The sequence below is a fragment of the Atractosteus spatula genome, chromosome 15 (assembly GCF_055471065.1).
Source record: "Atractosteus spatula isolate fAtrSpa1 chromosome 15, fAtrSpa1.hap1, whole genome shotgun sequence".
Taxonomy (NCBI): Eukaryota; Metazoa; Chordata; class Actinopteri; order Semionotiformes; family Lepisosteidae; genus Atractosteus; species Atractosteus spatula.
Window position 1 is genome coordinate 12019879 of NC_142720.1, and position 15572 is coordinate 12035450.

At 39.0% G+C, this 15572-nt stretch overlaps 1 protein-coding gene across 4 annotated transcripts in view; it reads right to left on the reverse strand.

Moving 5' to 3' along the window:
* The window catches only part of meis1b (Meis homeobox 1 b), a 63134-nt gene that overhangs the window by 25928 nt on the left and 21634 nt on the right, over positions 1-15572 (reverse strand). For all 4 annotated transcript variants that reach the window (XM_088933591.1, XM_088933588.1, XM_088933587.1 and 1 more), the window contains exon 8: positions 8010-8155. In XM_088933591.1, coding sequence (XP_088789717.1) covers positions 8010-8155 — 146 coding nt within the window. The remainder of the gene's footprint in view (positions 1-8009; positions 8156-15572) is intronic.

Consider the following 15572-nt stretch of genomic DNA (forward strand, 5'->3'; position numbering starts at 1 on the left):
AAATCAAAAATAACCAGAATTCTGTGAACAAACACCTGAAAATATTGTTCTTTTAATGTCCAAAATTATTATTAGTCACCTGTTGCTAAAAAACTCACTACTTACTGGCAAAGATTCTGTACACTGTAAAAGAGATCTCTACAGAGCAGATCTGCTCTAATAAAACCTAAACTGCGGAATACAAATGACATCATACCTCATACAAACTTAGACTCACATACCTTCTATCAATACTGTTTTCAAAATAAGCTGTGATCAGAACTCAAGCCTTTTGCATTCTCAGTATTTATGGAATGGTTTACAGATGCGTACAGAAACATAATAACAATAATAATAATGATTATTGGTTTGGGACCTTATTTTGCCTTCTTTAAATTTAAGACCAGAAATCTTACTGTAATTATTACATTTATGCTTACACTCTCACTACCATATATATATATGCCAAGGTGTTGTATGTAAATATGTACATGCATATAGGGACAGAAAAAGCAAAATGTACTTTTACTAGTGTCTGAAACAGGTAGAGCCATAAGTGGAAGAATGCTTTGTAGCCATTTCTAAGATCCTCAGATGCTGCAGAACACAAGAACATGCTAACAGGACATTTTTAGAAGACGTGTCAGCCTAAGATGGCAGTACGTGATTAATGGCTGCATCATCCATGGATCTGCTGCAGTGAGGCCTGGGGTCTGAGCTGACAAACATAGCCTTCGTCCGCAGCCTATCAGCAGATGTAAGCACATCGGCCCTGTCAGGTTGACACATCATTCAAACAACAATGTCAACGAGTATTAATGTTCAATTATCAGCCCTAAAAATAACACTCGCCTTTATGCATTTTGGAAAAGTGCGCGTGGCAAAACTGTAATGCAAAAGACAAGGGCAGAAGTGCCCGTAACGCCAAATAGCTGAGAGCTGGCACTCCAATGCTGTAATGACACTGCCCTGTGGGACTGATCGAGCAGGGGCACGTTTTCTTTTAATAAGTTTTCAACAACCACTCACCGCTCCTGCCACACTTGGCCTTGCAGAAATATCGCAGGGATTTAGAACAAAAAAGGAACAAAAGAGGAAATGCTTGCCACACCCAAACACTGCCATCATTTTGACAGGGAGGGTTTTATTGGAATTTACAAATTACTGTAACCGAATAATAAATGCTTACTGCTGTTTCACACCTACTAGGCCTGGCAATGTTTGTCTACTGATGTTAGTCCAATAACGTCTCACTGAACTAACATTCAAAGGTTATCAGCTGCCACTAACTCCTGCTAACTGTTCACATGCAGCTGTTAATGAAAAAGGCACAACAGTGTGATAGCTAGGGCCAGCTCTGAGATAAAAGCTTTTACAAAATCTCCGTTTATTTGGACAATGCTATTAAACTACGCTACTGGAACACTGAGGCTAAGAGAGAGTAAAAAATTCCATCGTTGATGAAGGGAATCAGTCCGTAAATCATAGCTGAAGTTACTGCCCGACCTCGGGGTTTGTAAAATTCTCACATTCTCACAAAAGCAGGCCACTGCCTTGTGCATAGAAGCACATGGCAAAGCGAAATAAATGCCCCATTTTATTCTGCATCTGCTGTTGTCTGCAGTTCAGAGGTCACGTGAATTGAAATTTAAATGCCCTTCAGGGACACTAAAGGGGGAGAAAAAAATAATCCACTTTCCTTTTACCTTCAGCAGTAATATTGTGTTTTAAACTTTCTTAATCTTTCAGCCTACAGAAACATGGCTAAGGCTGAAAACATCAGGTGTAATCAATCATCCTCAAGATACCCCTTCAAACAAACTTGTTGGAATGACAGCGGTGTCAGTCCTGGTTTCCCACATCAATCTGGTTGGTGCCAATACTTTTTTTTTTAATTCGCTCTCTGATAGCAAGCCATGCCATTTACTCTGTCAGTGAGTAAGGGTTGAGAATGATGAATGCAGCTGAATACCAGTGGTTTTTTTGGTCCACAAAGACTACCCCCAAAGAGCTCCTTCGACCAAATCCCAGGGGCCTGTCAGTCTTGTAATTGATGATGTTTTCACTCCAAGGTGTGGGACCGGGATGCATCACAGCTCAATGGGGAGCAAATGCAGATGAATTGACTCAGCTGCGCCTTTTTGCCAGTGACTTTTAATAAGCAAAAACTCAGTACTTCCAAATGTTTCTCCGTCAGCTGAAAACAATAGGCAGCCAAACGTACGCAAGGTAAAGTCCGACAAAAACAACACAAAAAAACCCCCCAAAATAATTTTTAAAATCTTCAGTCTCACTGCTAGGCATTTACTGTCTGTAATGTTCTTCATCTTTTAATTTTGTGGCGCCTCCAATTCTGACTGCTACTTAGAGACAATTAAGAAGTAATCAGCGACCTTAGGCTGCTAAATTGAATTTACAAATATTAATATGAAAATACTTTTTCTTGTCATACGTACTGTATGTAAAGACAATATATATACACAGAGAGCCAAAGCTAATTTGGGCTCTTACTGTAAGCCTGTACATTGTGATTTATATTTTCAACATTATGGAATGTGAGTCTCATGAGATTTGAACAGCCAAGTTATGAATGTGAAATGGAAGCCTGAGAAGTGGGCTCCCTGCCAAGCCTGTGACAGTGTGCCTTGCCCAGGTTGCCATGGGTGATCAGTGTGCTGACATCCTGGGGCTCCGGCAATAAACAACCAATGACTAATGGCATCTGAAACCTTCGTGACCTTTGACCTGCAATGGCCTGGGCCGTTTGACGAGGCATTTCGAGAGACTCCCACTAACTGCTACCATGCCTATGCCATTTATGAAAGTGTCCTTTTGGTCCAACAGTCCCCCGTAATGGTGGGTGAATCGTATCCATGTGGAGGCTGAGTTCATAAAGTTGAAGGCGGCACGAGGCGACAAAAGACAACAGCATCTCGGAAGAACTTAACAAAAACTTCAAAGTCTGATGTCACTTCAAAATGATTTAATAACTGAGATGCCAAACCTGGGAGGGATACACTTCTGCATTTCTTACAAGACAACTAATGACCACTGATGTATGTGTCTGTCGCGCTGGAAGCAACGGCGCCAAATATCCGAAATTCGCATCTTGCACAGCAGTTTTTGCGTCCTTGTCATTAGGGATTTGGTCCTGTTCTAACACCAAGGGCTATCGACTCTAATACACTGCAACAAGCAGGCTTGCGGCAACACTAACCGCCAAGTATGCTGTCCGAACCTTAATGATAACTTTCATCACGGCGCATTGTCACCATAGCAATGCGACCGGACGGGAGTAACTGACAAGGTTCTGTCATCACTCAGTACCACATTACGAAGCCCAGGCCTGACAGCTTTCAGGACGTTTTTTTTCATCCGATGAGAATAACTAAATACACGCACAACAAGCCCGAGAGAAATGTTCCAGATTTTCGGAAACGTCAACAATTTTTCCATTGGTTTATACCACATGCATTCAGCTAAAACGAACTGGGCTCAAGAAGGCGTCGTAGTTTTCCTCTTTGTTCTTGATGGCTTATTTGAAAAGGAAATGTAGTTTTAAAGGTACTTTTACAAAGTTCTCTCTAAGAATGGGAAACTTTTCAACTATATAAAATGGTGTTCTGTCAGTAATGGAAAAGCAAAAAAAGCATGAGTATACATGAAAAAAAACAGGATTATTTACATCTAGTCTAGAGGCCTGATTTGTTTATCGGTGAGACCACCTGTCATTCTATTCCCAGTACTCTGCTTCCTTCAAGCAGTATGTATAGACAATACTGAAAAAGTATCCCCCCTACAAAATCACACACAGTTTTCCAAGCATTAATTCACAGCAGGGTCATATGCTGAACATCTGTCATTCTGTCCAAAAATCTATGAGGCAAAACCAGAACACCACCACCCCAATTGATTTTTCCTAGTTTTGACTTAAGTATTAAAAATCCATCGGTCCCCGAAAGGGCACATAGTAATTTCCAGCTTTTAGGCAATATTTAATTTTTGATAAATTTCTCCCTGCAACTGGTACGTTTTGAGTGCTGAAATGAATTATGGAAGTTTTCACACCTGTTTCTGTTCAAAAGCTGCTGCATTGAGGTTTGTTTAATGTGCTTCCAGGGAAAATAGCTACCCAGGCATTGTTACATCTGTGTGCAAAGGGTGGTAAATTAGCTCCTAATTGCATTAACAGGGATTATGCCTTCCAGTTCAATTTTTACATGAACACTCCGTGAAAAAATTTAGAAAGCTCTGCTGTGGTTTACTTTTACGAGCTGCGATCATGGCTCCTTTGCATTCAGAAGCTAAATATTCTGTTTACAAATAAAAGAAGAAGCAATGAGCCAGCTTGCCAGGGTAATAATCTGTTGTTCCAGCAAGGCCTCACAACGTCTGCATGGCAACAATCTGAAGCCTGGGTTTCATCTAATTACTCTATCACATAATTCCACAAATTGCCTTTTCATTGGGGAGCCGAGTGCAAAACACAGTCACAGTGGGATTTCAGGCAATGGCTTTCATTTACTACTCATTTCTTGTTAAATTAAACAAGAAAATACCATTTGTGAAAGGGAGGAGAGAGAGGAAAGAAAACCTCCAATTACATGCTAGAGAAACAGGAAAAACAGAATACCCATTTCTCGTCAGGATGCCTGGCACAATTGTACCATTATTGTTAAGATAAACAGAACAAACAAGGGGAAAAAATAACTACAATGGTTGGGCTGTGGCTTTTGTTTTCTTAACCACAAGTTTATCACAATGTGTTCACTGGTACTTGAAAATTTGCACAACTCCCAATAAATGGCAAGTGTTTTTGTTTTAATTTTTCCTCTGGACTCTAAAAGAGCCTTGCATGTACAGTATGAAAAAATGTCAAATAACAAAACATCTCAGTGTATAAAAAAATCACCGGTTTAAGACCTGATGTGAGGCTTTCTAAATCTTAATCCACTAATGATTCCCAAACAATGGCTCATCACAGTTCTACATGTGGGCTGCTCAAAGCCCACCTCTCTCCCCTCCCCACATGAAAATGACTGCCTGAGTAAAAGAGCTCAGCAAACCACCCACTTTCCATTTCACAGTAACGTCTCCTTGCACACTCACACTTTCGGCTGGGCTGAATTCCTCACAAGCCTGGTTGTAAAAAGCTCTGGGACTTTATATAACCTTTTTAACAGCTCACACACTGACTCTTCCTCCAGCTACTGAGCATTTATCTGCTTTTTTAGGGCTAAGGACAACTGTAGCAAGCAGCTGCAGTGAGAAAATCATTTGGAAAAACACCACCACCTTTTTCTGAAGAGGACTAACATTGTCAAGCTAAATAAGGAAGGTATGCAGTGTTAGATTTTACTCCAGTGGATGATTTCACAAAAGAAAAGTACAAGTTATTAGACAAAGATCTTGATCTTTAAAATTACTGCTGTTGAAGCCTATTAACGCTTTGCTTATGGATGCATTTCTACAATTAATTCCAGCACGTTAGCAGTACTCAATGTCTTCTACGCTTGCTTCACCGTTATTTATGGAATTAAATCACATGCACTGAAATTCAATCAAACAAAGTTAGCTTTTTCTACAAACCAGAACTCTCATAAATAAATTCCTTGAATACATTGTACCTTTTTTCTCTACAATCTACTGTATCAGACAGTAGACATTGACCAGGCTGTTCACACTCCCCAAAGGGAACTGGAGATGAACGGACAGAAAACTCTTAAAACCTGTGAGCCGCTCGGTCACATATCTCCACAAGACATTGCAAGCTGTATTTTAAAGTGAAAGACTTGATGTGTGGAGGAAGCAGAAGGATTTTCTTTTTCTAAAGGGTTTACTTTCACAAGCCCGATATGGTCCATCATATATCAAAAACAAAAGTGATTTCAAATGAGCAAAACAGCCAGTTTCGAAGACGTCTTGCAATTCATTAACCTAAAGACTTCACCTTCACCTCTAGTTTAATATTTTCAACTACATGGATATTTTCAGATGTGTTACTGTCAATAAGCCAAGCACATTTTGAATATGAAAAAATATGTCTGTATATACATTGTAAATAAAGCTTTTATTGACAGCTTTTAAACAAGTGGATTTAATCCAGTATGCAAGACCATTTTATACACTCACCAAAAACCAGTGGCACACATTTTAATTTCTTTGCACATTTCCCACAGGCGCTAATATATAAGGATTGCCTCTCTGCAGAGTCACCCATTTGGCAGTCAGACAATTTCAGGTTACGAAGCTTAGCTAGCTGCACGAATGCACAGATCTGACCTCCCAGGCCTCCTAGCAGAATGACTGTTTCTGGCAATACAGCAGTCTCCTGTCATAAGGTCTGAATTTAGACCCAGCGTCTGGACAATAGAACTGCCTTATTCACAATTCACAGAAAGGCATCCAAAGCCATTTGCATACTTGGCCTGTCAGAATTCACAGCTTCCCTCCTAATGTCTATGGTGCATCAAGGCAGACTGTCCTGTACTTCAATAGGTACTCTGTAACAGCGTGGAAAATCGTATTTCTTTTTCTACAGTAGACGCTAATCAACAACTGTGAAATTTAGTACTGTATAATTAATGCCTTTATACATGAATCACTTATCACATTTAGGCAAGGGGAAGGCAATAACAAACACCCTTGCATATATTATTGCAGACCCCAAGATATGCAGTGTGTATTTAGCAACGGCGTTCAAACTCAAACACCTTCACCTTTCAAAGGGACTCTGACAATTTTAGAATGGAGGTGTGAGATAGGTGCTGCTTGTACACACTTCACACCTCTTCGACTCGGATGTATGATGCATGGAAATCATAAAAAGCTCCCGCTTGATTAAGGTTTCACTAGAAACATGTTTTGAGTGTTTTAGCAGCCTTGGTAACTAAAAGTCTAAATATCAGACAGCCAAATTTAAAATAAGCTCCCAAATCACACAGAAGAAATACCTTATTGGTTGAGGGAACTAGGAAGCAATTACAAGACAATGCAGGATGTGACATATATGCTTAAGGAATTACTATTGTCCACTTTTTGGAAACTTTCAGCACTACATAGAATTTTGTAAAAACAATCTGCACAGCTCAACACATATTATTGAAAATGTTACTTTACGTAACGTCTAAATCAGGGCTAACAACTGACATCTTCATAAATATGCTTACCTTTAAGTAATCTTCTAACATGTCATGTTTTGACATTAATCTATATTTAAATAACTCTGTGTATCTTTTTAAAATGGTCTCAAGGAATGGCTTCCTTTTTGTTCCCTACACAGCCAATTAATACCACAAAATAATATAATTTAGGCTTTTGTTGAGCCCACCAGACACACTTGCAAATGAAGCTATGGATATATTTACTTTACACTCACATTACATGTGGCTCAGGAAATTACAGTATCTAACAGTAGATTGTGGGCAAACCACATCAATTGGTTAATTTCACTATTGCAGGTATGGTTTAATTGATAATTGATAAGAAGGTAAAATTAAAAGAAAAAGGCTCATCTTTAAAGCCTTGTTCCCTAAGCATACTTTAGCATCTCAGTTCTTCTGAAACTTACTATCCTGAATGGCACAACCACACTTTCATAGAATTGAGGCATTGGCATTGGACACTATAATGTATTCAGCCTTTGCTTTCAACTTTTAGGCCAATTTTTGGTGCTCAATTTGGTATACTGAGACAGAAAGGACAGCAATCAAATGCTTAAGCAAAGCTCAAGGTCTGACATATGATGTTCAAGCAAAACAAAAAAAAAACTTTTGTCAATAACCAAAAATGTCTGTGCCCAGTAGCTGAGCTGTTTGGATTTGGAAATATTCTAAATCAAAGCTGAATGACTCAATCCCAGTTTGGGAATACAAACCCTATTAGGATATAAATGTATAATGCTCACAGGTGTCTAGTTATTATCACTACAGAGCAGCTGTGGCAGCAAGACACTCTAGAACACCGAGGTGTAATTATTGGGTGTCGTTCCTGAGGTCACACACAGTAAGACAGAACAGCAGGTCACTCACTGTCAGGTGCTGGAATAACCACGCCCTCATGATGTTTGTTGCTACTTTTGGAAAGATCCCTCGCTTTTTATTGCGCTTTTTCTCCTTGTCGGGGTCATCATCATCTCCTGTGCTGGGTGAAGCCACGCTGTTGTCCAAGCCATCACCTGTCGAAACATGACACATGACACAACCTTCAGAGGGGCTTTGCAGATTTTTTGGTCCCATGCCAAAGAACAGAACACAGCAAAGGAGAGCCTTACACAACACATTTGGCTTGTCCTGAAAATCAAAAACTTGGTTGGCATTCGGAACAGTGATTTTTCCAACACTCAACTGACATTAGGAAGTCAAATGTAATGAAATCACAAAGGACTTTTAGGTTCCATTTCACAGTTTCTGAAATTTACCAAAGACTTAAACGTGACACAATGATTTAGTCATATTTATTTCAACTCTTTATTTAAAATGCATTTACCTCAGGTGAGGGAGTTATAAGGAATTACAAAGAAGATGGTAAAAAAGTTTAAGCACAAACTGCTGCTTTGAAATCAAGCATTTTAATAACAATGGTACTTATAGCAACCTGTCGGTGCTCGATAAGATTTCATTAAGGGCAGTTAAACAAAACAAGCAAAAAAGCTTAGTGTTTTTGAACTGGAGACAGCACTTAAGGCCTACTCTGCATTTAATGAATACAGAGCACGCACATTCTTTATTTATAGCCACAATTATTATAAGCATTCCATACAGCTTTGACAGAGAAATTCTCTCAGAGCCAAGCATTGAAAGGGCTTTTTTATACAGAGATGAAGCAATTTACCATATAAAATAATAATTCATAAAAGAAACATGAGCAAAGAAAATGACTCAACAGCACTGGAAATTTCAATGGGATAACCCACTTTTTTCTGTTCTCAACAGAAGGACTAAGCAGGCGAAGAACTGGATACAGTTATTTATTGATTAAATATAAAGCACTTCTAAACCACACTGCTATTCACTGCTCCAAGGCAGATAACCATATTTTAACCCTGTCTGCTCTCCTACTACTCTGGTTTCATTTAGTAGGCAACACTCGGCACCTGGCTGCAAATTCATTGATAATTTATGGAAATATCTGCTGTAATCCAGTGGAGATGACTTTTTTCCAGCTTTGTGCATCAATGGAATAATCAAGGCCTTAAAACAGCCTTTGCTTCCCATTACCTCAGGCAAAAGAATTCCTGAAAGCATGCCTTTAGGGCACCTGAATTATATACACCATTAGGAGAGGAAAGGCTTTCTACATTCCATATAAAACACTCGCCAGAGCCTTTCCTGTTTTCTCCAGCTGTAAGAGAGAAGCAGCCCTAGAAACAGTGATTTTTAAGTGAAGACTTATGTAGATACAATAGAGAAAGCTTTTAAGCAAGGGCCAGCTTCCCTGCTCACTCACTGTGGAAGTGACCTGCCCTGCCGCCCCCCCCAATAGCAAGTTTCTATTACATCATTAGCTCAAGCCAAAAACAGCCTTGGCTTAATGCACAGTTTGTTCTTCCTACTGTTTTTAGGCAAATAGAGCTACTCTGCTCCCATCTGGGAGGGAAATTACACTGCTGGTTTGTAATCTAAGACAAGATTTTCATTGGAAGCAAATGCTTTCAATCCGGTGTAAAGACCAGTTCATGTTCGGCAAAGCCTAAAATAATAAACCCAGGGCTTGTCCCACGCGAGTTACAGAAACAGGAGCAAGCATGGGATTTTAGGAAAGACACTGTCTGGTGTCTTAGGCAAACTATTTTGTTTGTACTCCAAAGCTTTCTTTTGAGCCTGCTCTTTATTATTAAAATGTTTAACCTCATTTTCCCAATATTTTTACTTAAGGTTGACCTCTGCGGGCTTAAACCTTGGAGGAAAGTCCAAGCCGTCAATTTTATTGGCATTTCCATTTTCGCTGCAATTTGATACCGATCACCTCTGTGAGGTCTGGGGCTAATTTCTTTCTTTTTTTAACATCAATGAGCTAACTTGGAAAGCGGCAGGCTGGGCATATGGCAGCAGCTATAAGCCACATTTGTAAAATGTCAGCAGCGACTGTGTTTCTGAAGTTGACTTCTCCCGCCGCCAAATAAAGGCAAATTATGAAGGCAGGCTGAAAAGGTGGAAATAATCATAAAAATGATGCTAGTCCATAAACAAGCTTACAGCCTCATTAGTACAGCAGCAGGCTCCACTGGGTGATTTATGCTCGTTTTGCTGATGCCATGAGGAAATGCCATAGGGTAACTTTGGCCAACTGCTAATGGTTTGTGACAGCTTCTTAGCAACTAGTACAAGGGATGTTGTGGTGTTCACTAGTGACAAGAGCTGAAAATGTCATATTATCTGCCCATGTGTCACGGAGTCTGTGTGGCAATTAAAGAGCAGGCCAGTGACTTAGGCAGGCCAGAGGCTTTGTGAGATGCCTCGCGGCTATCCAAGGAGAGAGTACACACAAGAATTTTTTATTACCCTCACATGCTGATGTGACGCCCCTATGCAGAAATCAGGTTAACACTCCCCAGCCCTTTGTTACCGAAGACAGGCGAGCTCCTCTCAGATCTCCCCCGACTGTGAAGGAAAGCCTCTGCTAGCTTTCTCTCTCAGGGCGTTGCATGACATTATCAGAGGAATTTAGGGTAATCCGTTATGATCTGATTGCTCGAAAAACGGCACTTTAATTGGCAGTACCTGTTTCTTTGTTTTTGTACATGAAGCTGAAAGGTGACAACTATTTTTCTGCACCCTCACAAATTAATAAAGCAGACTTAATTTGCATTCAAGAAGCAGACGAGTTGCTTGTCAGACAGCTGGGGTCATACAAGTTAAAAAAATCCGTATGCATATTCACGATTTATTTAAAAAATAAGATACCATTTTTTTCGCAAGTTACTTTTATGAATTGGACAACCTCAAAGCTAAAGACCACATCTTTAACACAAATATTTATGGCCACAACAGGCAACAATAAAAGACTTAAATTTAAGTCTATGTCATTTCTCAAAGTGTCCGGTTTAATTTCATTCCACCTTCCTTTAAGTATTTAAGTATCATAAGTATTATTTTCTGAAAAGTATGTCCCATACAGTTCTTTTATGACGTATGCGGTAAATACAGAAACCACCATAAAGCATGTGCTTATATATTTACAGTACATTTATTTTGCAAAAAGCAAAAAGGCAGCCCCTTAATAATACATGTGTGATATACATACAGTATGTTACATTAAGGGACTCCTGTCTTCCCGCAAAATTTGCCATTTTTATCTCCACCATTGCACATGTCTATCTGCTTCCACAAGGAACCCTGAAAGGAGAACCCTATCCTCCAAATTTCAATTTTCAAGCCACAGACGATCAGTCAAACTGTCAAAGGCTCCTCGCCCTTTCAAATAATTTTAAGAAGTGTTTTGACAACATTTTATAGGCCACGGTCTAGTGGTGGGGGGCAGCCAGCAGTATGCATTTTATACCGCACTTCATCCATGGACAATTTCTTGTGAGACCTGCGGCCTATCCCCATGGAGTGAGGCAGGTGACCTGTACTGGCTCCCAGACTGCCAAGTCCTTAGATTTCAAACATGTTCAGCTCATATGTCCCAGGGTTGCCCATTTTAAGCAAACCCAGGCATTTAGGGCCCTGCTATCTTGTTCCATTCAGACGAGAGACAGAAGGGGGGAATAAAGAGAGAAAGCAGCATTTATTGTATTCAAGCCATTCAGCGGGTCAGAATGGCGATGTCAGTGGGGGGTCTCCTCACACAGGTCAGATGCCCCTCCCACCTTCAAAAATTCAGAGCATGTAGGATTTCCTCAGTAGTATTTCCCAACAATTGCTTCCAATTTTAAAAGATTCTTTTAGGGACTGAGAATTTCTAAATCGACTACAATATTTTGGTGTGTCATCTCTTGGGAGAGCAACATTTAATGGGTAAAAACAGACTTTTTTAAAGACATGTACTGGGCTCCTCTTGCTGAGCCATTCACATTTAGACTAAAGCCATGTGCTGTCAGCAGAACAATATGGCAAGTCTAGACATTCTTCCTGTCATCTTGGCTTCTCAAAGAAAACATGTTTTGCGAATATTTACATTCATGCTAAATGCCAGGTTCTTCATTCTTCAAAAAAAGGCCTTCTATTTTATTGCTAATATTTTGCGATGCACACATTTAATACCGAATAAAGGGAGATCTTCTAAGATACAGAATTTTCAACTTTTAAAATTCTCAAATCAAAAACAAAAATATTTGTTAGAAATAATACTATGATCTATTGGTGATCCCTTTAATACGATAGCATTTATTTATAAAACTAATTAAATCAATGGCCACGTTATATATAATAAGATATATAATATCTCACATTATAGTATTGATAGCACGATAACAGCATTTGTTGGCATATTATTCAACAGGCATCTTTAAATAGTGATGGAGAGTAGACAACGATTTATGAAATTCAATTAAGTAAAAAAATATGAATTACAAAGTACTACATAGTTACTACTAATAATGGAAGAAATGGGATCGAAAACTGGAGATATTCCACTTGATCTTTTTACATAAAATATTCTCTGCTGTTCTCATTAAGATTAAATTATGAATAATTATGAATACATATTTTGTCCTACATAATCATGGATTCCTAAGGTGAACTACTGACCTCTCTATAGGAAATAAAAAATGCCTGTGATTTCTCTAGTATCTTTTATTTTTGTAGGTGTAAGAGTCACTTTCACCAGCTCTGAAAAAAGCACTGAAGCCTTAGGGGAAAACACAATATTAAACTACAAACACCCATCATTCTTCTCCTACAACACCATAGTGCTGAAACGTAGGGTCAAATTAAATTGTAGGTCCTTCATGTAGATCACCTCTGCAAATACTGATTGGTTTTTAATGTGAAGATACACGCCAGTGTAAAAAAAGAAAGCACATACAGTACAGCTCCAACATATATAATGTAAGCTTGGCAATTTCGATGGCATGAACACTGAATGGACAGTTTTGATGCCTTCCTGATTCATTCTATATTAGTGACTACAGTAGGTACTAAAGATGATCAAAGTCTGCAACCTTTGGACATGTTGCAGAGCACATCTGAAGGAGAGGTACAAGTCCAGCAGCAGGGGCACCAGCACATATGAGCTCTCAGACACCAAAGCAGTTCCCAGTGTGCCAAACAAACTGGTATTAAGCTCATACCACATAGAAAGGCAACTAAAATAATACCTGGAGTCATGGTTCTCAATGATGTCAGTGGCAACTGAAGCATGAGGAAGTTCCTCCCTGGTAATTACTGAAAAAGTCAAAACACCTGATGTTCAAGGAAGAAAAATTGCAGCAGACTGAACTGAATAAGGACCATGTTCAAACCAGCTGGGGGTTAGGAAGCTAACCTGCAGAGTCAAACGAATCTCTTTGAGGTCTCAGGTTAAAGAGAGATAAATTTAAGAGCTGAAATGCTGTTCCTAACTTCCTGACAAGGAGAAGGTCTATAATATGGTTTCAAAGCCAAACCCAAGAATGCCATGTGCTCTACATTCTCACCAGAGGGAAACATTAAAATATGACCAAAAGAAGTTCAAAGGCTGAAGAATGTCGCAAAGTAATTTTCTGCCTTTAAAAGCAGTATACAGTGCATTTAAAAGGTGCAAAAATATAAAATTTGAAACCAGGAGAGGAGTAAGGACAATAAGAGTTTGAATGTGAGGATATTAAAAAGTTCATAGAGATTTTTTATCTTCTTTTTTTTTCTTCTTCCCTTTAACAAAAAGAATTAAAGAATGTAACTAAAGTAGATTGCAATTAAAGCTGATGGGCTAACATGTCAATTCTTTATCAAGTGTTTTTTTTTTACCTTTTAATGAATGGCAGAGACACAGTACAAGCCCTGTTCAGAGAGCTCTCCAGTTTACCAAACTAGCTTTTATTATTAGCTTCTGGCAGATAATTTTCCACATGGCAGTTATCTAAATGACACAGGCAAAAGATAAGTAAGCTTAATATGCAAGGATTTTCCCTATAGCTGCATATCTTTATAGTTCGGCTCAAGTACAGTTGATTATACAAGAGCATTTAAGCTGCCAATAACACCTCTCATCATTTCCAGAGGTTTTGTTTAATTGAGGTTGACACCTAAGGAATATTATAGTACACTGTCTATTTACAGTGAACTGAGGAAGTAGCTAATGGGTCGTAGATGATAACTAGGATTCAATACATGTACACTGCACAATACAAGCAGGATTATAGGTTTAATTCAGTACACCACAAATCTAAAGTGTAAAAAAACAGTTGCTGAACATGTTGTTTTCTTGAGTTCCCATTATTTTGTATCTCTAAATAAAGAGTACTTAGATGTTTCAAATGTCCTTGATGGACCACAATTATTGTAACTGTATTATGCTGTATTAGGTTATTTAAGGTAGACCACAAGAAGCTTAAACATGGAAAGTGGGGATTTATGGTTCTTGTTTGTAAAACAATGAGCGGTGGAGATAGAGATGCCTTTTAAGTGATGGAAACAGTGCAGAGCGGGCTTTTCCAGTTTCCTGACAAGTCCGGCTTACAAGCCATGTGTGCCCCCATGATATGGACCAACACTGTTGTTATGCTTGTATTTACTCCACTGTATTTGTTCCTGTGAACAAACCCTATAAAAACAAAGAGCTGTGACAGCTCTGGGGAAGAGATATGGCATCTTGAGTTTCCAAGCCTTTTATTTGCAAGCTTATCAACTGTTTTCATCACTGGAACCCTGCCCATTTTTTTTGAAACACAGGCAAGCGATCGGGTTACCACTTAAAATGAGTATGATTCTTCACACACGTCCATCACCCCCCACCTCTTCCAATAAAAATAAGTCAGATGCAATATTGGGCTATTGGGCAAAACGGTTCATGTTTTTTTGTTTTGTTTTTTTAATACGTAAATGTGTCAGTGTAAACAATCAACCACAGCAAACTGCTTAATGGGCTTCGGTTTTGTAAGCCTAAATTCAGAATGGTCTTTATCTCTTTTACCAAAAACCCCCTCAACAGGTATCCATGTCAAAAGAAACTGCTTCAGCTGGGGGGATTTTCTTGGCAAGGGTCAGGCACAGGTCAAGCTCTTCGCCAGTTGTTAACACAAAGCTTCCACCCGTCCACTGAGATTTGTCCCTCCTATAGCAAAGACTGCTGCCCATGGAAGGGCTTTCTCACTCCAGCAGGAACAAATAATCCCCTCCCTGTGAAGTGGTCCTGGTGACAAATAAAAAGGTCAAACACTTTTAGTTGAAATTGTAGAAGAAGCTAAATTCCCCAAATATGGAGCTTTAGTAGTGTTTGCTCGCATGAAATAGGCTTTCTGGAATGTCATTTTAAAACAGGGCTGGTAAATTCTTCAACTCTTTGTTAGGCTCCATGCATAATAGTCTTTGGAAAAGAGGGTCTAACGTATCTAAATTGAATTATTTCAATTCAAGAGAGGGAGCTTCATTCTTATTCAGCTTTGCAGATTTACATGTAAAAAAAAAACGGACAGAAATGAATGAGATTAACTATATGCCCATACTTAAGAG